This window comes from Rhinatrema bivittatum, chromosome 4 (genome assembly GCF_901001135.1).
Source record: "Rhinatrema bivittatum chromosome 4, aRhiBiv1.1, whole genome shotgun sequence".
Classification (NCBI taxonomy): Eukaryota; Metazoa; Chordata; class Amphibia; order Gymnophiona; family Rhinatrematidae; genus Rhinatrema; species Rhinatrema bivittatum.
Window position 1 is genome coordinate 180,718,766 of NC_042618.1, and position 25,830 is coordinate 180,744,595.

The following is a 25,830-nucleotide window of genomic DNA, read 5'->3' on the forward strand; positions in this document are numbered from 1 at the left end:
TCTCTCAACTGATGAAGCTGCCTTTCGAACCATTAGAATCTTCTCCTCTTAAATTCTTGATATGGAAAGTAGTGTTCCTTCTGGTAGTAACATCAACTAGAGAGGTCAGTTGAACATCTCCAAGCACCAGTTCACTATCCACCATACATGTTCTTCCATAATTAGAGTGGTGCTGTGCACTCACCCTAAAGTTTCTCTCCCAAAAGTCTTAATGGGCTGTCTGTATCAATCCATTGTATTACCCAATTTCTTTTCGAGGGGCCATCAAACTTACCTCAACTCCGGAAGAGAGCCATATCCTAGGAAGCCCCGACCATATGCGAACTCCCTCCCAACCGAACGAGACAACACAACAAAATTTAAAAAACCTTCAAAAAAGAACTAAAAAACTTGGATGTTCACCAAAGCCTACAAAAAACACCCAATGACTCTATGCTACAACTTCCCTCCCTACCGCCCAGATAAACATACAGAACCAATCCAAAGCACATAAGTTAACCTGTACAACTTAACAACCAAAGTATGCTTAGAATGACTAAGATAACTATGTTAAACAAGCATATGAATTTTGGACACTCTGTTAAACATCAAAACTTTGTAAACCGTTGTGATGGTGAAACCGAACGACGATATATAAAACTCGATAAATAAAATAAATGCACATGAAAGAAGACTTTCATTATTTGGATTGCAAAAAAGCCTGGGCTTATTAAACAAACTCAGCTACATCCCCAATCTTCACAGCTCTTCAAATCTTACAATCCTAACTGACTTGCATAGCAGTTGCCAAGTCTACTTTATCTAACTGGATAGTAGACTGCATTCAGCAACTGCTGCATACTTGCAGGCCTACAAATCACAGACTTGGCCAAAGCTCATCAAGTGAAAGCTACAGCCTTTTCCAGTGCTTGTTTCAAAGAAGTACCTCTTGAAGACACATGCAAAGCTGCAATGTGGTAGTCAGTATACACTTTGTCCCACTACTCTCTAGACATTCTTTTGAGAACTGACAAATTTGGACAAGCAGTTTTTCGTAACCTGTTCTCACAGTAGTCTATTCTCCACGGTGGATTCCGGGTTGCTTACTCAGTAAACACTCTGCTGTAACCCTCAGCTTGCTCCCCATATGTTATGGCTAATTCAGTATGCTTATGAACAGAAAAGCAAGTTGATTGCTATAAATGCTGTTTTCCATAGATAGGATGACTAAGCCATATTAAATAGCCAGCCACCTCCCTGGAGAGTCAACTACCTAGTTAATATTAGCTTTGATATTGACTGAGGTTGCTCATGTGGCAATGCCTGTGTGGGAATTCTTGCACATGCTCAGTAGAATTAAAAGCTGTACTAGTTAGGAGCGAGGAGTCTGTTCAACATGGAAGTTGGATCTCAGTTATAGAGTCCAATAAACACCTAGTTGATACCGAATGATATCACCTACATGTTATGGCTAATTCATCCTGCTATCTGCAGAAAACACCATTATAGTAAGCAAACTTACTATTTTCATGAAGGAAACAGTCTAATTCTGAAGTTTTAATACTCATACAGATTAAACACATTAATTGTGTTTTTAAGTTTAATACATTAGATGATATTGTTGGTGCTAAACCCTTGTATTAAATGGAGATTTTTATTTAAAAAAATTGCTATAATTTTAAACAAAAATTAACGACAGTTTTAAACAATTTTTATTTATCCTGGAAACCATGGCAGAGGCTATTCCAGATTGCTGAACAGAGAAAGAAGAATGATCTATGATTGTCCATAAAGTTCCTCGTTAAACATGTTTATCAATGTACTCAGCCTTGCCTGAAATGCCAAGAATCCTAAAAGAGAGTACACTCTGGAGCTTCATTGTCATATTTTTTTTCTGCTCTGCATCCCTCTGATTATTGCTTGTATTGGGTATCTGCAGGTTATTCCGAGGATGGCGGTGCCCTTCGAGGCGAGGTGATACCGGAGCATGAGTTTGCCACTGGCCCAGTGTTGTCTAGATGATGAGGAACGAATTCCCTCCTGTGAGCATTCAGAGTCCCTAAAAACTACAATACAGGCACACACCAAGAAGAAAGTGTTATCTTCTGACAGAAGAGCTGGGCCATTATCCCAACCTGTTCTCTTATTTTTACATGCGCCTTATGTAACATTGCTTAGATTTCCTGAAACTTTTGAGTGTTTGCTAGCTATTGTATGCCATGTATCCAGAGGATAGCTTTGTTACCTCTTAAAGATCTTCATTGTAGTTGCTACTAATAGTAACACAGTGGTGTAGGAGATCCATTAACATGTAGAAGGCATTTTCGTAGGATTCTGCTAACATGAGAAAACTAACAAGATTCTTCCCTTACTAAATTAACAATTTCAGTATTGGCTATGGTATACTCCACAAGTCTTCTAGAAATAGTCAGTAGTGGTGAGGGACAGCACTGGTCCTGCTATGCAGAACCCAAGTTAGGATGTAGTTGAAGATCTAAATGTAAGAAAGTCCTATGGGAACCCACAAAGGAACAAGCCTTAGGACCAGATTTTAAAAGTGAATTTCAAAACGTTATGCATTTAAAATTTGCATATACATGCATAAGTAGCCTCTACTCATGTATCCATATTTTATAAAAGTGCAAAATGTGTGGATTTTCACATATACGTGCATAAAAAAGGGGTAGTCTAGGGGCGTTCTTGGGGGGGGTCACAGTTACGCACGGAAGTTGCTCTTTAAAAAGAACTGCACACACACCTTTCCACCTTACTTTAATATTTTTACACCTGCTAATTATCTGGCATAAGTATTTGGTTTATTGTATAGTACTGACTGGATGGGAGGTCTGGAGAATTAGGGGGAGTTCAGGGTGAAGAACCAGGAAGGTCTCTGACCTGGAGAAGGGACTGGGGCAAATTGGTTGGGCTAATTGGTTAAAATGGTAACGTCGCTCATGATCGTATGTTTTAAAATACACCAATTTTCACATGTAAATCCCAACTTATGCGAGTAAGTTCTATGTTATTTTGGCGCATAAAATATAACCGCTTATGTTTTAAAATAGATGGTAAAGTATGTGTGTAAATGCATTGAAAATATGAGCTTTTAATGCAATGCATGTATTGTGTGTTGGCCTGCATTCGTGTATTTTATAATGCATGCTATGTAATATGTGCATGTTATAAAATACTATACTAAAACTATGCATGGTCACATACATGCAGCTGTCGCTGTGCATAGTTGTTTGAACATTATCCCTCCTTCTGATCAGGCAAATGAAAAGCAAACCTAACCTACACGCTGGTTGCACAGTTTTGAAATAGCTCATCTTGTGCCAAAGGATTAATTTTCTTGGAGTGGAAACAGTTTCCACAAGCAAAAGCGTGTAAAAAGCAGTGTACAACTTTTTTTTTGCCCAAAGGAACTCCATTTAAAAACGAACAAAATTCTGCAGTGCATTATGTAAATGTCTTCAATTTTTAAATGGGGTTTTGTTCTGTCCAGAAGTTGTAGGAATTAAATCTTGGGCCTCTATGAAGAAGGAAACCAGAACTAAGGAGAAACTGGAAAATATCTCCAAGGAGCCAATCCTGGAGGGTGTTTAGAGAGTAAAATGTTGATTTTAAAGTTTACAATTAATGAATAATGTAATATTACAAAACAGTCTGCAGATTTAATTTATACAGCCAATTTAATTATAATGCCAAATAGTGAATTAAGAATAGAAGTTTATAGCATTGGGATTTTGAAATCCAGTGAGATTCTCAAACATGCTATGAGATATTGAGCAGCCTGGTCCAGAGCATGCAAATGCTTAATATGTCATTGCCTTTACATTGTCAGAAGCTTGAATTATAGTGTAGAGATGGACTTAGCGGGAGAGGAGTTTTGAAGTCCTCACTGTACATTGCTGGTCACCACTCAATAAATGGTAGGGATTAGACATATCTTTGTGAAATTTGCATTTTGCCTATTCTATATCCATCCATCCAGATTGTGTGTGCAAATGGCAAAATGATTATCAGTGAGCATGAGCTAGCATAGACAAGGTACAGGACTAGCAATTCCACTCTGGTAAAAATAAAAGGAAAGCTCTTGGATCAGCTAGTGAAAATGCCTTCTCTGGCTGGACAATATTTTGTTTACCGAAACAGGAATCTTTTAAGCGAGGTCTCTGGCTGCTGCTGGGAGCAGCCGTTTGCGACCATTAGTTGCAAAGCTACCAGTGACTTTACCCCCTCCCCTACTTCCTAGTAAGAGGTGGGTAAGATAACCACTAGAATTAGTTAAGGTGGTGTTTTTACCCAGTGTATATTGCATACTAATAAGTCCTTCATTACTTAAGCTGGATTCAAAATCATAAACTTGTGATTTATATTTTGTTAGTGCAGTTGGGAAAAAAAAATTAGTAGTTAAATGGAATTTTCAGAGGTTAATCAGATTGCAGGGGAACTGAAAGTCAGTTTGAAATTGAAGTGTAAGTAAGAAAGATCAATTTTTTTTAAATAATTATGGATAGTGGCTATAACAAGCATCCCTATCGTTGTCCCATTTTGAAAATTCAAGATAAGTTATTGTTATTGCCATAAAAAAAGGTACTAACTCCTTCAGCCATGAATAGTGGCTTGTATTTATGCATATTCAGTATTTTAAGAGGCCTTTTTATTATAAATAAAATACTTGGTATATTTTTCAGACTGACTATGTGTCAGTTATCACCAGCAGAATTATTTTCTGTTGTTAGAATAAATATTTTGAGTAGTGTCACATGGACGATTCATATAATGATATTTTGTGGCATTTTTGCCATACTGCAAGTACTCGTGTACTGACTTCCTTCCATGGATGCTCTCAAGGAGAGCAGAGAGTCAATCTTACTGACTGGTGCAATATGAAAGTACACTAACTGACCATTTTTACACTTTCTTGTCAACTTTAACCCAGCAGATATTTATGCATGGCATCCTAGAGCTATTGGAACCCTCCCTTTGATAGCGGAAAAGTTCTTATACATATAAAGCAACATCTGCAGAGGGAAGATTGTGTATTATGAATGTGAGAAATAGCAGTGTTGGTACCTGATTCACGAAGGGTTTTTCCCATAGACACAAAATGGGAGTAAAGCCTTAATGAATCTGGCCCTTAGTCTGGAGTAGCAAAAATGACACAAGATGGGTGGCACCTCATAGGCTAACCAGTTTATTGAGGCATAAGCTTTCAAGGATAGAGTCCACTTCATCAGATGCAGCATACATCTGACTAACATTCTTCAGTATTATGCTCACAACCATCTTATACTAATTAAGTATTTATCAGAGAATCATGTCCTCCTTCCCGCCAAAGATTGCAGGGCTATGGCTGAAAATCATGGCTCTGTTTAATGAGCATGGCCACTCCCAGGACTGTGCAGGACCTGTCAAGTTCATGTATTTCAAGTGATGGAATAGGATGCAATGACACTACTATTGTCTAGCACATCAATTTAAGAACTTAAGAGAGCAGTTCTGGCCACAGAAGCCAACTTTCACAAAACATAAAGATTCCCACAGTGCCCTGAAATATTGAGTGGCAGTGGAAGGAAAGAGTATGGCAGGACAGGGCTCTATTAAACAGAAGTCCTTTCCATTGCTGTATGTATTGCTTAGAATCAATATAGCTAAAAAAAAATATATATATATATACATTTTTTGTAATTATGTGAATAATCCAGACAAGGAGGCCTGTCCAGTTGTTACTGTAACAGATAAAGGCATTGTGTGCATAAATCTGTTTATAACACACCCTAACAGTCTATGGCTGGGAAGAATAAGGCCGTTCTGTTTTGATTTTGGTAGATAAGTTTGTGCCGAGGAAGTCAGAAGGGCAAAGCGAAGCTGTCGTGATGAGACTTCAACCCCCAGCATGCTGGACGTTGCTTTGGAATTTGGAAGAACAGCTTTGTGTGGGCCAAAAGAAAAAATAAGTCACACAGGTGCTCTGTTGCTTTTAGCTTGTTCAAATTTATGCTTTCCACAACCTTTTCTGTGGTCTTATTTTATCCCATAAATGGGTGTGGTATAAACGCAGAATATGCACATTTTATTTAACAGAAGTACATAGTAGAACCACAGTGTAAATGCTAACCTGATCCTATTTTATTTGTATTTAATCTTTTTTTTTATATAGCCTTTATAATTTATGCTATTTTATGTGTACAAACACAAGGAAGTTCTGCTAAAATATTTCTTTATATATGCCTAGAATATTTTGTTTGTGTAAAATATTTTTGCAGTGGATAGTGCAAAACTTTTTTTTCCTTTTATGGCATTATATTGGGAAAGTAATAAAAGTTAATATGCCTCCGTGTACTTATCTTCTCTTGGTCTTTGAAAATGATAAATATGAATGTGGCTCTTCTGCATCCAGCTCCTAGCTAACATCTCTCTGAACATCATGTTCTGTAGCAGAGCTCTGGACCTTTCATACAATAATGCATAGCAGGAAGTGCATGAATGGATCTCAATGCACTGCCACCCACCACAGTAAAACTTTAGGGCTTGCATGAAAGGAGTCTAACACATGTTGGTGAACTGTGACCTTTTGCACTTGCCATCCATGAAATACAGCAGAAGCTTTACAGTATATATTCTAGATTGTGGCAAAATTAAATATTTTTAAAAACTGTACTACCAAGGCTAGAGCAGATGGTGATGTCATGCATTAAAGCCTTCCCTTTTGATTTTTCTTTGTGATAATGTATTGTCATGACAAATTACAGTGATCAGTCTTTTTGAACCAGTTTGTGAACACATTTAATATCATTTACAAAAATATACTTAATAAAAAGATTCTTATTCAACACCTGAAAAATAGGCTAGCCTGCTGTAGAAGAGTCCTAAATGAATATCAGATGTTGTTCAATATAGTCTTATGGATAAGGGGGGGGGGGGGTCATCTTTTGAGAGTGGTCAGTCACTTCAAAGCAGATCACAAGGTACAGTAGGTATTTTACTATCACCAGATTTAGTTTTTCAGGTGAATTTTAAAAGGAGTTATATGTGTAAATGTAACATGCTTACATCTATCACAGCAATTTTAAAATGCCATTTACCTGTAATTTTAAGTGTGTAAATGCTTTTTAAAATCCGGCCCTAAATGTTTTCCTGCAGCAACAGATTTGTACCCTAGCTTCTTTGGAGTCTCAGCCTGCTGTTCTAACCACTAGGCTACCACTCCACTCCTATAACTTGTAGGTAATCCGGTGATTAAATTGAATTCCCTGTCTGGCCAACTCAGTAGGTTGGACATTGAAAGAAAAGTTAATGTATTTTCTGAGTGGTTTAAGGATTCTAATTTCAAGACCTATTTTAAATAAGATATTTCAGAGTACAGGAAATGCATTGCCAGATATAACAGCTTTCTGTAGTAATTAACCAGGGCTGTTCTATCTCACACAAGATTCTTCAATTCTTTGAACAAGTAAAAAAAAAAATTTGTTCTGCTAACTAGTACTTGTAATTTATACTAAAAGGCCTATTAAGATATGTAACTAAATATCTTGTTTTATATATTTCACTAGCTTGAATTTAGAAATGGTGGCTGGAAGACAATAGTGTAGATGGGCTCTAAAATTCTTTAATGTTTTTAAACAAAAGGAGTTGATCTTGAAATTCAAATTAGGATGACACAGCTATTCTCACTCGTACTTATCCATGGATATAAGACCTTGCAAGAATACCAGAAAGAAATGTATTGTGCAGCTGCCAAAACAATCTCTTCATGGCTGGAAAAACATTGGCTGTTTGCTACTGCATACACAGATGTTGAACCTTTTTAACCCTTTCAGAAGCCATTTTCCTATAAGCACTTCCAGCTGCGAAGTTTCATAGTATGGTTTATTTCTTCAGACAGCTGGTAACCATTTTGCATCAGATGATGGGAAGGTCCATATTCAAAGGTTTTTACCCATCTAACTTTGGGAGGTAGCTGGACAAACCTTACTGTTTGTTTTTCTACCCTGCTGCTTGGCTAAATTTTGTCTGGGCAAATCTTATACCCTACAAAATTTAACAGACAAACGAGGCAGCCCTGGGAGTGTTCCTTAGAGACAGTGACACTCTCGCCAATCAGCAATAGCCTGCCAGTTACCTGATTACCTCTGGTCAGCCAAACAGCAGGCAACTTTAGGATGAATATCCAGTATAATGTTAACCAATCTTATTTGGGCTGTCTAGCCAGAGTCAGCTGTTTAACTTTATCTGCACATGACTGGCTGAAATATTGGCCTCTGAATGTGCAGTGATATTTAACAATAGAGATTGTTTCTCTTTTCCCCCACCTCCATCTTTTCTGTATCTTTTCCTTCTTCCCTATAAAACTGTATATCTTAATTTATGATTTATTTTTTTTAAATTGTGTAACTAGCACTTTTGTGTTTCTGATTTCATTTATTTTGAAAGAACTCAAAAAACAATCCCACTTAACTAAGATGTTCTATTAGGGACAAGAACCTGGGTATCTCTGCTGGACTCTCTCTAAGAATCTTAGGGGGTTATTTTCCAACTTGCATTCTGGCCTTTTCGCATGTGAAAAGCACCGGAACGCATGGTGTTATGCTAATTTTTAAAAGGGGAGGAGTTGGGTCGGGATTTTTGGAAAAGTGGGCTGGCTTCGCACTTTGCAAAGCCATCTTGCACAGTTTTAATGCCGAAAATAACTACATCTTTTTCATTGGCGTTAAGCTGTGCAATATGCCCATAACACAAATTGCGATTTTTTTTTTTTTGCAAATTGCATTTTGGGTATTTTTAGGCTGGGGAAGGATTGGAGGAGGGCCCCTGGTGGTGGCACCATAATAAGCAGCTATTTCTGCTACTATAGGAGGCCCACCTAGTATCTAGAGGTGAGGTTTAGGTAGTAGTGTAGGGGTTAGGGGCCACTTTGACATGCAGAGTGAGACCATACGAACAGAACAGTGCACTCCTGTGAAGATTTGATGTCCGAGTGAGGAAACACACAAAGATGAGATTTGTACAATGTTCTCTCTACCTAGCTTGATGTTACCCAGGCAGAGAGTTCATCAAGCTAGGTTGAGAACATTGTACAAATGTCATCGTTGTGTGAGTTTCCTCACTCCAAAGCATCTTTGTTTTCTTAGTTCCATCTTTGACCTTTTAATGTTTATAAGGATCCTTTCCTGCCCAATAATGTCCTTCTGGTAGGCTGCTCTCTTTCTGAGAAAGAATCATTATAGGGATTGATACGCCTGCCTACAGAGCTTGTAACTGCTGGACATTACTGGGCTCACATCGGCATACTATGTGCTGGGGATTGCAGCAAGGAGTCACCAATGGATCCTGAGAATAATCAGCCATAGACACATTGTCTGTAGCAATATCCTGAAGGATAGCAGAGAGAGTCCTTTTTATTTTGGGTGATACAATCTGGTACTCTGCAGCACTGCGGTCGAGAGGTACTTCTTCCTGAACACTCTGACCTAGATTAAATATTAAAGGAGGGTCATGATGCACTTCAGGTCCTAGGCTCCCATCGCAGGCCTTTGCTCCGCCTACAGACAAACAAAGATGACATAGCCTCAGTCACTGTAGTGAAATATTTAGGAATTAATTAGCTTGAAGTCTGTTATTAGGATAAAATGTTGCAAGTCTATTCTGATTATTAGCAGTATTACATCAAAATTAATTTCCCCATAATTGTCGCACACCTGTGTTGTTACACAGTCTGCTTGTTGATAAAAATATGCATTGCCTTAAACGATGTACTACAGCTAAGTGTGGAGACTTAAAATACAGGTAATTTTATAGGTTGTTCTAATACATAGTAATCAAGACACCCACTTAAACATGTAACTAAACCACAGATGATGAAAGGTGGAGACAGTATCTAATGAACGCTGTAGGCTACTGTTAAATTCTACAGCCCTGACAATCATTCCAGTTTATGCCACAAATACATGCTTGTCACTAAAAGTGATTTTAATCTAGTACAAATCTTGTCACGTTTTTTAATCTGTGCTTAGATTTTCACAGAAACTAAATAATGAAGGGGGAAACTGCTTTACACTCTTGTTTAGAATTCACATTAAATGGCCAACATCTTCTGGAGTATGTTAGCTGTCTGACTTCCTAATCACAATTTGTATCCCTGCAGCTTCTCCAGCAGATTGTCTTTGATTATTGTCTTGAAAGTACTAGGTATTATCTTATTTTTCTGATGTCAATTCTGATGGGCATTATTTTCTTTTTAATACATTTTTTCAGGAGTAAAACAGGAATACAAACGTAAAAATATTTCATATTCTGTTTGTATTATTTAAAAGAATGTTTCAGCTGGTAAAGCAAATGTAATAAAAATTTGTCCTACATGCCAAACAAGGGCATCTGCTTTTGTTCCTACCTGTCACGTAGAATGCCTTGTACTGCTCCATCCGAACAGTCTGAATGCCACCATATTTTCCAGCAGCGCCACTGTTGGGGTGGAAGAGAATCTAACCAAAGAAAGAAACATGCATCTTGTAACAAACATCCACAACTAGTCCAGTCTCTTAAAAAAAAACAAACCCTTAAAGCTGCTTTAAAATTCTACATCCTTACATCAAGTCCCAGACCTAGTGTACAGTAATCCACAAGAAAAGCATCTGCAGCTGTAGAGACAATTCCTAAACCCTGATTTGCTGGAACAAAGCACTTAATAGCAGACATCTGCAAGAAATAGAAATACAAACACGGTGCTCAATAAGGGAACATCAACTTGGTCTCATGCTGTGATGCTGCCTGTTCAGTTCTATGCTTCCTGATCTATCAATGGCCACCAAACAACCATTAGAATGTAGTGCTGACTTTGAACTGATCCTATATATTGTCTCCAGTTATCCAGTATTCATTTTTCTAGCATTCCAAAAATCCCTTTCTGCTTATATAGATAATTAGATAAGATTTCTGGGAGATCCTCTCTGGAAACACAACACTGTCTACTCTACAGCAGTGGTTGTTAACCCAGTTCTCGGGGACACACCGAGTCAATCAGGTTTACAGAAAATCTATTTCATGCAAATTCATTGTGGATATTCTGAAAACTCGACTTGCTAGAGAACACCTACTCTAGAGCCATATAGAGATAAATTTGAAAGATATCTGTGGGTTACAGTAATTGGGTGGCAGCTGATTGTAGAATATGAAGTAGGCAGATATAGAGATCATATAATTCTACTTGTGTCCACAATTCTACAGCTACTTTGTAATAAACCCAAATACAAATGTCACCATGTCGCCCAAGTGAACCAAAGGAACAAGTCAGAACAATCATATGTTGATACAGATCCTTCCTTGTTCTATTCATAAGAACATTTCTTCCCAAAAAGGATATAAAATGATCTCAAAGGACTTCTGTTCAGTTAGAAACCAAACACATCTGAATAGGCTGGACAAGAAATCTGCATTGTTTTCCTTTCCAGCTCTACTTCATATTTTATAGATGAAGGGCTGTAAGGCCAGGAACCATCTCTTCACCCTTGTATTGGCCTTCATTTCCATTTATCTATAAGAGTGGATGACGGACCATTATGAATGTGAACTTACAACCCAGCAGGTAGTACCGCAAGGCCTCTAAGGCCCATTTTGACTGCCAAGGCCTAAAAAGTGCCTAAGCACTTTTTCTTCCGCTGCCTAAGCTATTTAATATATGTATATTAGTTTCATTAAATCTATGGTAACCCTCCGCTACCCCTCCCCCCCCCCCCCCCCCCCCCCCCACCTTCCAACCCCCCCCTTCAATCCCTCATTCCTACCCCCTCCCTCGGAATACCTTGTTACCCCAAAAAGCCAACTCTTATCAGTTCTTACCAGTTTTGACACGTTACTCCCCATGCTTAATCTGTATCCAAGTTTTTCTCTCCCCCTGTTCTATGTAAGACAACTTTGTCACTGTTTTTTATGGTTGCAATGTAAACCGGAGTGATAATTAACTCTGTTATTTGAACTTCAGTATAGAAAAGTTATAAATAAATAAATAAATAAATAAGGCCTCCTTCTTGACTGATGAGTAATGCTTCTCCCGTTGCATCAGCTTCTGGCTAATGTATGCCACAGGATGTTCTTGGCCATCCTCCTCTTGGACTAAGAGTAGGCTCCCAAGCCTACTTCCAGTGCATTGGTCTGCACCATGAAGGGTTTGGTGAAGTCCGGACTTATCAGGACCAGTTCAGAAATAATGGGGTAGATTTTAAAAAAGTGCGCCTTCGCGTACTTTTGTTGGCGCACCAGGCGCAAACAAAAGTACGCTGGATTTTAGTAGATACGCGTGTAGCCGCTAAAATCCAGGATCGGCGCGCGCAAGGCTGCCGATTTTGTGCAGCCGGCGCGCGCCAAGCCGCGCAGCCTGCCTCCATTCCCTTCCTCTATCTAACCCACCCCCCAGCCCTATCTAAAAACCCCCCCCACCTTTGTCGGGGGGATTTACGCCTCCTGGAGGGAGAAGTAAATCCCCGCGCGCCAGCGGGCCGCTAGCGCGCCGAGACGCGACCTGGGGGCGGTTCTGGAGGGCGTGGCCACGCCCCCGGACTGCCCCGGGCCGAAACCACGCCCCCGGGCCCGCCCCCGAAACGCCGTGCCGATCGGCCCCGCCCGACACGCCCCCCTTGAAAAACCCCGGGACTTACGCGAGTCCCGGGGCTCTGCACGCGCTGGCAGGCCTATGGAAAATAGGCGCGCAAGGCCCTGCTCGCGTAAATCCGGGCGGATTTACGCGAGCAGAGCTCTTAAAATCCGCCCCAATGCCTCTTTCAGAGCCTGGAAGGTCTCCTCTGCTTCAGCTGACCACAAGACCTTCTCTGGTGTTTTCTTCAAAAACAGCTTTGTGAGAGGCTCTTCTTTCTCTGAGTAATTAGGGATAAATATTCTGTAATACCCCGTGAGGCCTAGGAACATTCTCACTTTTGCTTTTGTTTGTGGGTCTGGCACCTGGGTGATCACCTTGACTTTCCAGGTCTGTAGATGGACCTTGGCCTTTCCGAGGGTGGAGCCAAGATACTGGACTTCTTGCCCTCCCAGCAAGCTCTTCTTAGGGTTGGCAGTCAGTCATGCTTTCCTCAGACTGGTTAGCATGGCCTGGAGTTGGCTTAGATGCATCTTCCAATCTGGGCTGTACACCACGATATCATGCAAATAGGCAGCTGCATACCCTTAATGTGGATAGAGCAGGTAGTCAACCAAGGGCTGAAACATTGTGGGGGTGCCCTGGAATCCAAAAGGGAGGACTGTGAAATGGAAAAGCCCTTCTGGCAGCGATAATACAGCCTTCTCCTTCACTGCTGCCATGAGAGGCACCTGTCAATACCCTTTTGAACAGACCATGGTAGAAATGAACTGGGCTGATCCTAGACACTCAATCAGTTCATCCACTCGAGGCATTGGGTATGTATTATATTTTGAGACTTCATTGACTTTTTTTTTTTAAGTCAGTACAGAACCTTACAGTAGGAGAACATCACCTTGGTGTAGCAAGAAGTGATCCTGAAGCAAGGACCTGCTCTCCAGGTGATTTATTGTCCTCTTGCACTGAGGACAAGTCTCCCAGGGCTACTGCCCAGGAGGGAAGGGTTAGGCCGGCCATCATAGTTGGTGATTCGATTATTAGAAATGTAGATAGCAGGGTGGCTGGTGGATGTGAGGACCGCCTGGTAACTTGCCTGCCTGGTGCGAAGGTGGCAGACCTCACGCGTCACCTAGATAGGATTATAGACAGTGCTGGGGAGGAGCCGGCTGTCGTGGTACATGTGGGCACCAACAACATAGGAAAATGTGGGAGAGAGGTTCTGGAAGCCAAATTTAGGATTTTAGGTAGGAAGCTGAAATCCAGAACCTCCAGGGTGGCATTCTCTGAAATGCTTCCTGTTCCACATGCAGGTCCCCAGAGGCAGGTAGAGCTCCAGAGTTTCAATGCGTGGATGAGACGATGGTGCAGGGAAGAGGGATTCAGCTTTGTAAGGAACTGGGGAAACGTTTGGGGAAAAGGGAGACTTTTCCGAAAGGATGGGCTCCACCTTAACCAGAGTGGAACCAAGCTGCTGGCACTAACTTTCAAAAAGGAGATAGAGCAGCTTTTAAACTAGAACAAGGGGGAAAGCCGACAGTCACTCAGCAGTGCATGGTTCGGAGAAATGTATCCTTGAAGGATACTAATGAAACAGGAGAGTTGGGGCATCCCAACAGAGAGATTCCATTTAAAGCAAACATAGTCCATATGCCTATATGTAAAAAATCACCGAAGCTAATGATTTCCGAATTATCCCAAACAACTGAAAAGCAGGTTGTTAAAACAAACAAAAACACACTTTGAAATGTCTGTATGCCAATGCCAGAAGTCTAAGAAGTAAGATGGGAGAGTTAGAGTGTATAGCAGCAAATGATGAGATTGACATAATTGGCATCACAGAGACTTGGTGGAAGGAGGATAACCAATAGGACAGTGCTATATCAGGGTACACATTATATCACAATGATAGGGAGGATCAACTTGGTGGGGGTGTGGCACTTTATGTTCGGGAGGGTATAGAGTCCAACAGGATAAAGATCATACAAGAGACTAAATGCTCAGTAGAATCTATATGGGTAGAAATCCCATGTGTGTTGGGTAAGAGTATAGTGATAGGAGTATATTACCGTCCACCTGGACAAAATGGTCAGACAGATGATGAAATGCTAAGAGAAATCAGGGAAGCAAACCAATTTGGCAGTGCAATAATAATGGGAGATTTCAATTACTCCAATATTGACTGGGTAAATGTAACATCAGGACTTCAAAAATTGTAAGAAGTAACAATCTTAAAAAATAGGATAAAACATAAGCATTGTCAAGTTAAGTGGAAAACATTGATAAGACAGGTGAAGAGAGAATTTGAAATGAAGTTGGCCATAGAGGCAAAAACTCATAATAAAAACTTTTTAAAATGTATCCGAAGCAAGAAAACCTGTGAGGGAGTCGGTTGGACCATTAGATGACCGAGGGGTTAAAGGGGCTCTTAGGGAAGATAAGGCTATTGCAGAAAGACTAAATGAATACCTTGCTTCTGTGTTTACTAATGAGGATGTTGGGGAGATACCAGTTCCGGAGATGGTTTTCAGGGGTGATGAGTCAGACGAACTGAACGAAATCACTGTGAACCTGGAAGATGTAGTAGGCCAGATTGACAAACTAAAGAGTAGCAAATCACCTGGACCAGATGGTATGCATCCTAGGGTACTGAAGGAACTAAAAAATGAAATTTCTGATCTATTAGTTAAAATTTGTAACCTAACATTAAAATCATCCATTGTATCTGATGCCTGGAGGGTGGCCAATGTAACCCCAATATTTAAAAAAGGCTCCAGGGGCGATCCGGGTAACTATAGACCAGTGAGCCTGACTTCAGTGCTGGGAAAAATAGTGGAAACTATTCTTAAGATCAAAATCGTAGAGCATATAGAAAGACATGGTTTAATGGAACACAGTCAACATGGATTTACCTAAGGAAGTCTTGGCTAACAAATCTGCTTCATTTTTTTGAAGGGGTTAATAAACATGTGGATATAGGTGAACCGGTAGATGTAGTGTATTTGGATTTTCAGAAGGCGTTTGACAAAGTCCCTCATGGGAGGCTTCTACGAAAACTAAAAAGTCATGGGATAGGAGGCGATGTCCTTTCGTGGATTACAAACTGGTTAAAAGACAGGAAACAGAGAGTAGGATTAAATGGTCAATTTTCTCAGTGGAAAAGGGTAAACAGTGGAGTGCCTCAGGTATCTGTATTTGGACAGGTGCTTTTCAATATATATACATAAATGATCTGGAAAGGAATAAGATGAGTGAGGTTATCAAATTTGCGGATGATACAAAATTATTTAGAGTAGTTAAATCACAAGTGGACTGTGATAATTTACAGGAGGACCTTGCAAGACTGGAAGATTGGGCATCCAAATGGCAGATGAAATTTAATGTGGACAAGTGCAAGGTGTTGCATATAGGGGAAAAATAACCCTTGCTGTAGTTACACGATGTTAGGTTCCATATTAGGAGCTACCATCCAGGAAAAAGATCTAGGCATCATAATGGATAATATTTTAAAATCATCGGCTCAGTGTGCTGCAGCAGTCAAAAAAGCAAACAGAATGTTAGGAATTATTAGGAAGGGAATGGTTAATAAAACAGAAAATGTCATAATGCCTCTATAATCGCACCATGATGAGACCGCATCTTGAATACTGTGTACAATTCTGGTCACCGCATCTCAAAAAAGATATAGTTGCGATGGAGAAGGTACAGAGAAGGGCAACCAAAATGATAAAGGGGATGGAACAGCTCCCCTATGAAGAAAGGCTGAAGAGGTTAGGGCTGTTCAGCTTGGAGAAGATACGACTGAGGGGGCATATGATAGAGGTCTTTAAGATCATGAGAGGTCTTAAACGAGTAGATGTGACTCGGTTATTTACACTTTTGAATAATAGAAGGGGGCATTCCATGAAGTTGGCAAGTAGCACATTTAAGACTAATCGGAGAAAATTATTTTTCACTCAACGCACAATAAAGCTCTGGAATTTGTTTGCCAGAGGATGTGGTTAATGCAGTTAGTGTAGCTGGGTTCAAAAAAGGTTTGGATAAGTTCTTGGAGGCGAAGTCCATTAATGGGTATTAATCAAGTTTACTTAGGGAACAGTCACTGCTATTAATTGCATCAGTAGCATGGGATCTTCTTAGTGTTTGGGTAATTGCCAGGTTCTTGTGGCCTGGTTTGGCCTCTGTTGGAAACAGGATACTAGGCTTGATGGCCCCTTGGTCTGACCCAGCATGGCAATTTCTTATGTTCTATTTGGTCCTAGCTGACCAGGGTCTTCGGTTGTACTTGGTTTGTAGGATACTGCCGTTATTCCCCCTGGATACATGCCAGGGTCATGATTTTTCTGTAGTCAATTTATTGTAAAAGATTTGTTACCCACCCTTCCTACGTTCAGGGTGGGGTACAATAAAGCACATATAATAGGTGACAGTTAAAAAGCAATATTACAATAAAGCTTAAAATGTTAGGAATACAATCCAAGTTAGTATTGTTTTGCTGACAAAGAATTATGTACACTGAAAGAGGCTAAGGTTGAAAGATTTCAGGGAGACTATATGTTGCTAGCCTGATTACAGAATGCTGTTTTGAATAATTATGTTTTTAGTGCTTTTTTAAAGAAGTTTCTTTCCTGGAGTTTCCCCAATTATTTTCAAAATCCTGTGGAATCAAGTTACAAAGGGAAGTGTTGAAGGGGAATCAATAAACAACTCCTAGTTCCCAAACTATATCATCAGAAGGTCATGCAACTAGCACACAGCCACTTTCTAGGGGGGGTCACCTGAGGGAGGAAAGACCTGAAAGAAAATATTAACACAGTAAGGTATTCCAGAGAAGTGGGCCTGCTGAAAAAAACACATGTTCTCTTGTTATGTCAAGATGGGCAATTTTGGGGGAAGGAACATCGAGGAGAGTTTGATTTGAAGATCTTAATGATCTAAAAGGGCATGGATTTTTAATACAGATGAGATCCAGGAAGAGTGAATTTTATGAATGGAAGAATGAATGATCATGGCCAATTTGTACTGAATGTCGTATGATATTGGGAGCCAATGGAGGGATTCAAGTACAGGAGTGATCTAATTAGGAGCTGGAATTCCTGTGAGGAGCCTGGCTACAGAGTTCTGTATAGTTTATAGTGAAAGAATAGTGTATGCTGGGAGGCCAATGAGGAGAGAGTTACAGTAGTCAGTCCTACAAAATAAAAGTGATCGTAGAACACAGCAAAAATCAATGGGGTTGAGGAGTGGTTTGAGATGGCGAAGAAGTCTTAATTTGTAACAGGAAGATTGAGTGACCATTCTGATATGCTCATGCATGGAAAGGGCAGGATCAATGATGACTCTGAGGTTACTGACATTTTGAGAATGGTCTGATTATCAAATTGAAAGTTAGTTGGAGTATTTGGAATTGGGAAATGTGGCAAAATGATAATTCCAGGTTTTGAAATTTTGAGAGCTAATTTATTTTGATTAAGCCATCCTTGTATAGTTGTAAGACAGGAAAGAAGAAATGATTCTGTCTTAGCCCATGTTTCTTTAAGGAGAAAAAATAACTGTATGTCATCAGCATAAAGTTTGTAATTGACCCCAAGATTGGCTGGGAGCCGGCATAAAGTTGTTAGGTAAATATTGAACAGGGCTGCTGAAAACACAGAACCCTGGGGACACCAGAACCAAGGGAAACCCAAGAGGAGGAATGGGAATGAATATGGACTTTTGGGTTCTATTGGAGAGGTATGAGGTGAACCAGGATAGAACAGAACCAAGTAATTCAAAAAAGCGCAGTCTAGAAAAAAGAATTTGGTGAGCTACTGTGTTGAAAGCAGAAGAAATTTCAAGAAGACATAAGAGAAAAGCTGTACCCTGATCAAAGCCCCATCTCACTGTGTCAAAGCTATGGTGCTTTCTAAAACCAAATTGGTATTAGTTGAGTATGTTATTCGAGACAAGAAAGCCACTAAGCTGGTGAAGAATAACTGTTTCTAAAATTTTTGCCATGAAAGGCAAAGAAGAAATGGGCTAGAAACTAGAAAAAAGTATTGGGTTGGCAGAAGCTTTTTTTTTTTTTTTTTTTTTAATTATAGTGCGGACTGATGCTTATTTCAAAGAGTCAGGAAGGGAACCATATTTTAGAGAGGAGTTGATGAAATTGGAATGATAAAAGCTATATTGGACCTAAGTATTTTCAGGGGTGCTGTAGGACAAGGGTTAAGAGGGCTGGAGGAAGAGTTCATATTATTGATAATATGTATGGTATCTGATTCAGAAACAGGTTGAAATGTTCCCAAACTGGACTGTCAGAAATTATATTGTCAAGGTTATCATTGACCGTGTTCAGAAAAGTATTTTTCACAGTTGCAGTCTTGTCATTAAAATATAAAGCAAATGTCTCTGCAATGTTCATTCCATGGAGTGCAGGGGACAAAGCAGAGGAGTTTGTGTTGCGCTTGGAGGTGGACCCTTGTTCTGGAGCAGTGGAGAACGGCTCCCTGGAAGGGACCAGGAGGCACCTGCCCCCAGGGGGCGGAGCACATGAGGAGACAGATGCTAGGATGTGCTTCACCACTGGAAGCCCGCGGTCCCCCCGGGTGGAGCCTGTAGGGACCCGGGCCGCTTGGACTTAGGTGGGCCTCGCAGGGACTCCCGGAGAGGTAGCAGAGAAGCGTGCCAATGAACAGCAAGGGAGCACGGTCGGACTCTAGGCTGTAGATCTGGTGGATCAAGGAAGACCAGAACAGTGTAGGCAATGACAAGGCAAGGGACAGAGCCAGAATCAGGTAGTTAAGGTCAGAATCCGAGGATCAGTCCGAGGAGTAGTCAACGAGGCAGGGGTCAGGTTCCGGAGGTCAGACGAGGTCACAAGGCAGGCAGAGGTCAGGATCTAGGCAGCGGACAGAATGGTCAAGGAGCAGGCCGAGGTCAGTATCAGAGAGACAGTCCGAGGGTACTACGTGGGGAGACAGGACAGATAGACGCTGGAACAGAAGGATGCTGGAACAAGACTGGAACAAGACTGTGAACGCGGAGGCAAACTAGTTCACATGCAGTGCCGACCCGATTGCCAAGGCAAGGAAGTGCAGGCAGGGACTTCCTTATATTGAACATTCAATCAGGGCGCGCCGTGGAGCTAGGACCTGCCCCTGGCCCTACAAGAGGTCGGGCGGTCTGTGTGCGGGTGCGCATAGGCGTGTGGCCAATGCCATTGGCGACGCCGAACTCCGGCGTGAGACCTGGTGCACAGTGGAAGGCCCGGCGACCGCTGCCATGGGATGCCGAGGCCTGGAGGAGCTTGCGGCTGCCTCTGGGGAGGCCGACCCGTGACCTGCAGAGGAGCTAGTGAGGTGAGCAGGTACGGGCTGGGCACGGTCGAGGCGTGTAACAGTACCCCCCTTCTAGGCCTCCCTCTATGCAGCCGTGGCTTTTCAGGATAGGGCCTATGGAAAGTTCTGAGGAGCTCTTTATCAAAAATGTTGTGGGAGGGTTCCCATGAGTTCCTCTCAGCCCCGTAACCGGCTAAGAGATATTCCCATCTACCTCGACGCCAACGGACATCGAGGACCTCTCTTACCTGGAGTGACGAGTCTGGTTCCGTAGAGATCTACGAAGGTGAAGGATCTCTACGAGAGGGCCAGGAGAGGACCAAAGGCTTCAACAGAGAGACATGGAATGTGTTGTGGATGCCCATGGCACGAGGTAGCTGGAGCTGATAAGACACTGCTCCCACTCTTCAAAGCACTGGAAACGGGCCAATGTACTTGGGAGCCAGGTGATGAGAAGGAAGTCTCAACCTTATGTGTCGGGTGCTTAACCAAACCTTTTGACCACGACGGAAGAGTGGAGCGGAACGTCTATGGGCATCAGAAGTATGCTTGGAGTGCTCAGCAGCCTGTGTAAGGCGTTCTTTGACTTGATTCCACACCTGACGAATGGTGTGGGCCATGGATTGTGCAGCTGGAGATGGAACAGTCAGAGGAACTGGAAGTGGCAGCCGAGGTTGTCGTCCAAATACCACGGAGAACGGAGATACATCGGTGGCAGCAGTGATGTGGGTATTGTGCAACAGCTCAGCCCAGGGTAGCAGATCAGACCAGTTGTCCTGCTGGTCATTCACATAGGAACGGAGGAAAGTTTTCAAGGTTCGGTTGGTCCTTTCAGCTTGACCATTGGCCTGTGGGTGATAGGCCTACGTGAAATTCAAGGCAATGTTAAACTTTTTGCATAGGGAGCGCCAATACCTGGCGGCAAACTGTGGTCCTCAGTCAGATATAATTTCCATTGGGAGTCCATGGAGACGTAAAATGCGTTTCAGGGAACAACTTGGCTAGTTCTGGGGCCGATGGGAGGCCCGGCAAGGGAATGAAGTGACTCATTTTCGAAAAAGGGTCGATGATGACCCAGATTACGGTATTGTTCTGGGACGGAGGCAGGTCTGTGATGAACTCCGTTGAGATGCTGGATCATGGCTCGGTAGGAGCTGGAAGTGGTTGGAATAAGCCCCAAGGCTGTCCGATAGGTGGCTTGTGTTGGGAGCAGACGGGACATGAATCTACATAGCTACGAGAGTCTTGCACCATGTTGGGCCACCAGTAATATCTCCGCAACATCTCTAGGGTCCTGGTATGACCCGGGTGTTCTGCCACCTTGGAATCATGGGCCCATTTCAGAACTCGTTCACATAATCTACGTGGAACGACTGTTTTCCCAACTGGAACTGTAGTGGTCACGGCAAGGGATACGCAGGCAGGATCTATGATGTGTCTGGGAACAACAGGAACATCCTCTAGTTCAAAGGATCTTGAGAGTGCATCAGCACAGAGGTTCTTGGAAGCTGGGCGATAACGTAGAACGAAATTGAACCGTTCAAAGAAGAGCGCCCATCGAGCTTGTCTAGGATTCAAGATTTGAGCTTCTTTAAGGTGCTCAAGATTCTTATGGTGGGTGAAAATGGTAAATTTGTGTTGCACCCCTTCCAACCAGGGGTGCCACTCTTGGAGCGCCACCTGGACGGCGAGAAGTTCTCGGTCACCAACGGTGTAGTGCTGCTCTGTAGGAGAGAACTTGTGTGAGTAGAATGAACAAGGTATAAATTTCCCTTTGGAGAAAACTGACTTAAGACGGCTCCTGCTCCAATTGCAGAGGTGTCGACTTTGACAACAAATGGACGTCTTGGATCTGGATGCTGAAGACAAGGACCAGAATAGAAAGCTGCTTTTAGCGTCTGAAAGATGGCTTGTGCTTTGGGAGTCCACACACGAGTGTTAGCCCCTTTCTTGGTCATGGCGGTGAGCGGAGCAGCTAGGGTAGAATATTTGGCACTGGAAGCCTGCGGTTCCCCTTCGTGGAGCCTGTAGGGACCCGGGCTGCTTGGACTGAGGTGGGCCTCGCAGGGTCTCCCGGAGAGGTAGCAGAGAAGCATGCCCACGAACAGCAAGGGAGCACGGTCGGACTCTAAGCTGTAGGTCTGGTAGAGCAAGGAAGACCAGAACAGTGTAGGCGATGACAAGGCAAGGGACAGAGCCAGAATCAGGATATGTGGTCAATGGCAGTCGAGGTCAGAATCCGAGGATCAGTCCGAGGAGTAGTCAACAAGGCAGGGGTCAGGTTCCGGAGGTCAGATGAGGTCACAAGGCAGGCAGAGGTCAGGATCCAGGCAGCGGATACAATGGTCAAGGAGCAGGCTGAGGTCAGTACCAGAGACAGTCCGAGGGTACTACCTGGGGAAACAGGACAGACAGGCGCTGGAACAGAAGGACGCTGGAACAAGACTGTGAACACAGAGGCAAACTAGTACACATGCAGTGCCAACCCAATTGCCAAGGCAAGGAAGTGCAGGCAGGGACTTCCTTATATTGAACGTTCAATCAGGGTGCGCCGTGGAGCTAGGATCCGCCCCTGGCCCAACAAGAGGCCAGGCAGTCTGCGCGCTTGCGTAGGGGCATGGCCAAACTCTGGTGTGAGCCCTAGTGCGCAGTGGAAGGCCCGGCGACCGCCGCCGTGGGACACCGAGGCCTGGAGGAGCTCGCGGCTGCTGCTGGGGAGGCCGATCCATGACCTGCAGAAGAGCTAGCGAGGTGAGCAGGCCCGTGCGCAGGCCGGGCGCAGACAGGGCGCGTAACAGTTTGAGCTAAGATTGATAACCTTCTTAATAGAGAAATATAATTCTTTGGGGTTGTTGAATACATTGGAAGATTTAGAGTAAATATAAGCTTTTTTTGCTTCATTAATTGCATCTTGGTAAGTGGAAATATTGGAATTAAATAAGTTTATTGAGTTGGTACCGATGTCACCTTCTCTCTAACCTCCTCAGCTTACATTTTTTTTTTAGATTGTATTAAACCATGGGGCCAATTTGGCTCTTTTCCTAGAAAAAGGCTTCAAGGGTATGAGTTTATCAAGGGTGGATGTTACTGAGGTATTCCAATGTTCTAGAAATTCCTCAGGACAATTACAGTTGTTATTTTCCAACAAGGGTATTAATTCAGATGCTAGTGATTGAGAATCTACATGACCCCACTTCAGGATAGTTGTGGTATCACTGGTGGGCATATATTTATTACACGAAGGAGTGAGTAAGAAGGAGATGAGGAAGTCTTCACTCTATGGAATCTCAGTAGAAGTGACACCGGTAATTATCCAGAGAAAAACCTGAAAAATGAATAAAAGCCAAGTTGAGACAATGACCTTTCTTATGAGTGGGTGCACAGACAATCTGAATCTGTTTCACTACTCTCTTCGAATCAGGCTTTTCATACTCCCAAAGTTCACTAATGCCTGGGTTGCAGAACCCTTTAACTCCACAGAAATCACAAATGTAGCAACTTCCTTGTTGGGTACATCTACAAAATTACAATAATGTGGGGCCATGAAATTAAGTTCATTGGCTCATCTTTCCTGCAGGGACAGTCTCTGGCAAAATGGCCCCTTTCTCATGGCGGTCCTGTTGATGTTTGCGGTTGAGGTGAAAAGTCCTGCCGGATCTGTGCTACTGGCTGTTGGAACCACTAGCTCTTAGGCCATCGTGGCTTCTCTGGGTACCGTGGCAACAAGCCTCTGCTACTTGCAGTGCCTTTTCTAGAGTAAGGTTTGGGTGTCGGCAGACCTACTGCCCCCATGAGGGCTGTATCTCATATCTACTGCTACTAAGTAGAAACGATCAAGCCTAGGACTTCCCAAACCTGATTTGGTGACCACTACCAAGTCAGGTTTTCAGGAGACCTACAATGAATATCCATGAGAAACATTTTTATATATACTGAGTCTTCAATGCATAAAAATTTATGTCACATTTGGGAAACCCTGATCTACTGCACAGCCGATGAACATATGAGAAATACTGGTTTGTGATGCATTCAGCATTCAGACATGATTCAGGTGAGAGGCGACTTCACCTGCTGTTTCATGCTTTCACGGATGTTTTTAAGTTTCCACCACCAGAATCTTTTAATACACTACAGCAACTCCAAGGGCTTGGCATGGATTATCACTATGCTGCATTCTTTACGCATGGGCTGACAAAATCGTGTTTATTTGATTAAACTGGAAGCAAGCTAGTGACCAGCTTGGATGGTACATGAGTAGTCAGCTTTCACAACTATTAAAAAAAATGTTTTTAGAATGTCAGCAAGGTACAATTTTTCTGTTAATTATTACTGCACTGGCTGCTGTGGACAGATGGAAAACTACTGAAATGACAATAGCAGAGGATATTTTTCTCTACTGTTATGTTAATTGCAAAAATGCAAGATGACATTGCTGCAAAAAAAATGTTTGTAATCATTAAAAAGCAAACCAAAAGGAGAAATAGTAGCAATAACTATTGCAGAATTAATATTACACTTTTCAAAAATGTGTAATTCTTGGCCTTGGATGCATTATGTGAGAAACAAACCCTGGTGAAATAGAGATTACTGTGTTTTAGTGCCATTGTGGATTCTTTGTATGATGTGATTCATTTATTGGACCAGTTTCAGAATAATCTAGAGATGATGTACCATAGTTTACTTTTCTTTAATTTTCATTTGTGGATTGCTGCTCCAACATGAGCTCATAGACATTTACAATGACATAATAACAAATTGGAAAGTGCACATCACAAGCATTGCACAAAGATGTGGTTCCCTTCCTTGTCCAAAGTGAAAGTCAGAACAGGGGATTGACAGTAAAAGTTGTCAGGTGATTGTAATTTTGCACCAATTCAAACTAAAATTACAGTTCCATGGCAATGTTTCCTTCTGATCTCTAGTGCTGAATTTCAGCAACAACTGTTCAGCAGTTTTTGGCTTCCACTATGCATACAAATGGACAGACATGGATGCACCCTTGACAAAAAGGTGCCCTCCAGCAAAATGTGTCTAAAAACTAAATAATCCCACAACAAACCAAGAAAACAGTACTGATTTAAATCTTTAATACATATCAAAATTCCTTAGCTAATTTTCATTTATAAATTTATTTATCACATCAATGTTAAAAACATCCCAAAGGATTGCAAACATCCTCTTAATATCCCCACCCTATATTCAATAACCCCCTACCCTATATACAACAACCCAACTAGGAACCTAGTTTCGACGAACAAGATTAGTCGTCTTCTTCAGGGGTACCCACCCTATTAAAATATCACCCAACATAAAGTCACCTTACACCATAGATATTACAACATTTAAATACAGCACATCTTTTCATAAACATCTGCATATGTCTTCTTATGGTATCCCTCAAGTTTTACAGGTGTTGAACTCAGCAAAATTGCTCTTACACGCTATAAATCAATAAGTTCTACACCTTTCCTTATATATATATATTACACTTCATCTAAAGCACCACTTTCTCCCGACAACCCATCCTCAGTCATAAGCTTCTACCAAAACTTTCCATAATTTTCCCATGCAGCCTCAAATCATTGGCTTCCATCTAGTGCCACTTTTGCTGGAAAACAAACCATTCCAAAAAACGTCGGCGTATGCATTCTATGGGGTAGATTTTCAAAGAAGCGCGCGGGCGTACATGTGCATACGCTACCCGGCGCGTACACATGGACGCCCGATTTTATAACATGCGCGCGCAGATGCATGCATGTAATAAAATCGGGGGTCGGCTTGTACAAGGGGGTGCACGCCGACGCCTGCGGGCTTCACCCGTTCCCTCCTAGGCCGCTTCCTTCCCCCTAATCTAACCTTCTCACCCCTTCCCCTAACCTATCCCCCCAGCCCTATCCTAAACCCCCCTAAAATTTTATTTTACCTTCTGCGACCGCCTCCAGG

General features: G+C 42.0%; 2 protein-coding genes across 12 annotated transcripts in view; one reads left to right on the forward strand and one right to left on the reverse strand.

Moving 5' to 3' along the window:
* The window catches only part of WIPI1 (WD repeat domain, phosphoinositide interacting 1), a 113,825-nt gene extending 107,498 nt beyond the window's left edge, over window positions 1-6,327 (forward strand). Inside the window, 4 exon segments of the mRNA XM_029599299.1 lie at window positions 1,919-1,989; window positions 1,991-2,005; window positions 2,007-2,021; window positions 5,815-6,327. Coding sequence (XP_029455159.1) covers window positions 1,919-1,989; window positions 1,991-2,005; window positions 2,007-2,021; window positions 5,815-5,862 — 149 coding nt within the window. The 3' untranslated portion in view covers window positions 5,863-6,327.
* A 2,647-nt stretch (window positions 6,328-8,974) lies between these two features.
* Window positions 8,975-25,830, reverse strand: part of ARSG (arylsulfatase G) — a 240,054-nt gene continuing 223,198 nt past the window's right edge. For 8 of the 11 annotated variants that reach the window (XM_029599301.1, XM_029599300.1, XM_029599306.1 and 5 more), the window contains 3 exons: window positions 10,573-10,680; window positions 10,376-10,466; window positions 8,975-9,527 (listed from right to left, as the gene is read on the reverse strand). In XM_029599301.1, coding sequence (XP_029455161.1) covers window positions 9,229-9,527; window positions 10,376-10,466; window positions 10,573-10,680 — 498 coding nt within the window. In that variant the 3' untranslated portion in view covers window positions 8,975-9,228. The remainder of the gene's footprint in view (window positions 9,528-10,375; window positions 10,467-10,572; window positions 10,681-25,830) is intronic. The other 3 variants (XM_029599302.1, XM_029599311.1, XM_029599305.1) reach the window with 1 other exon arrangement.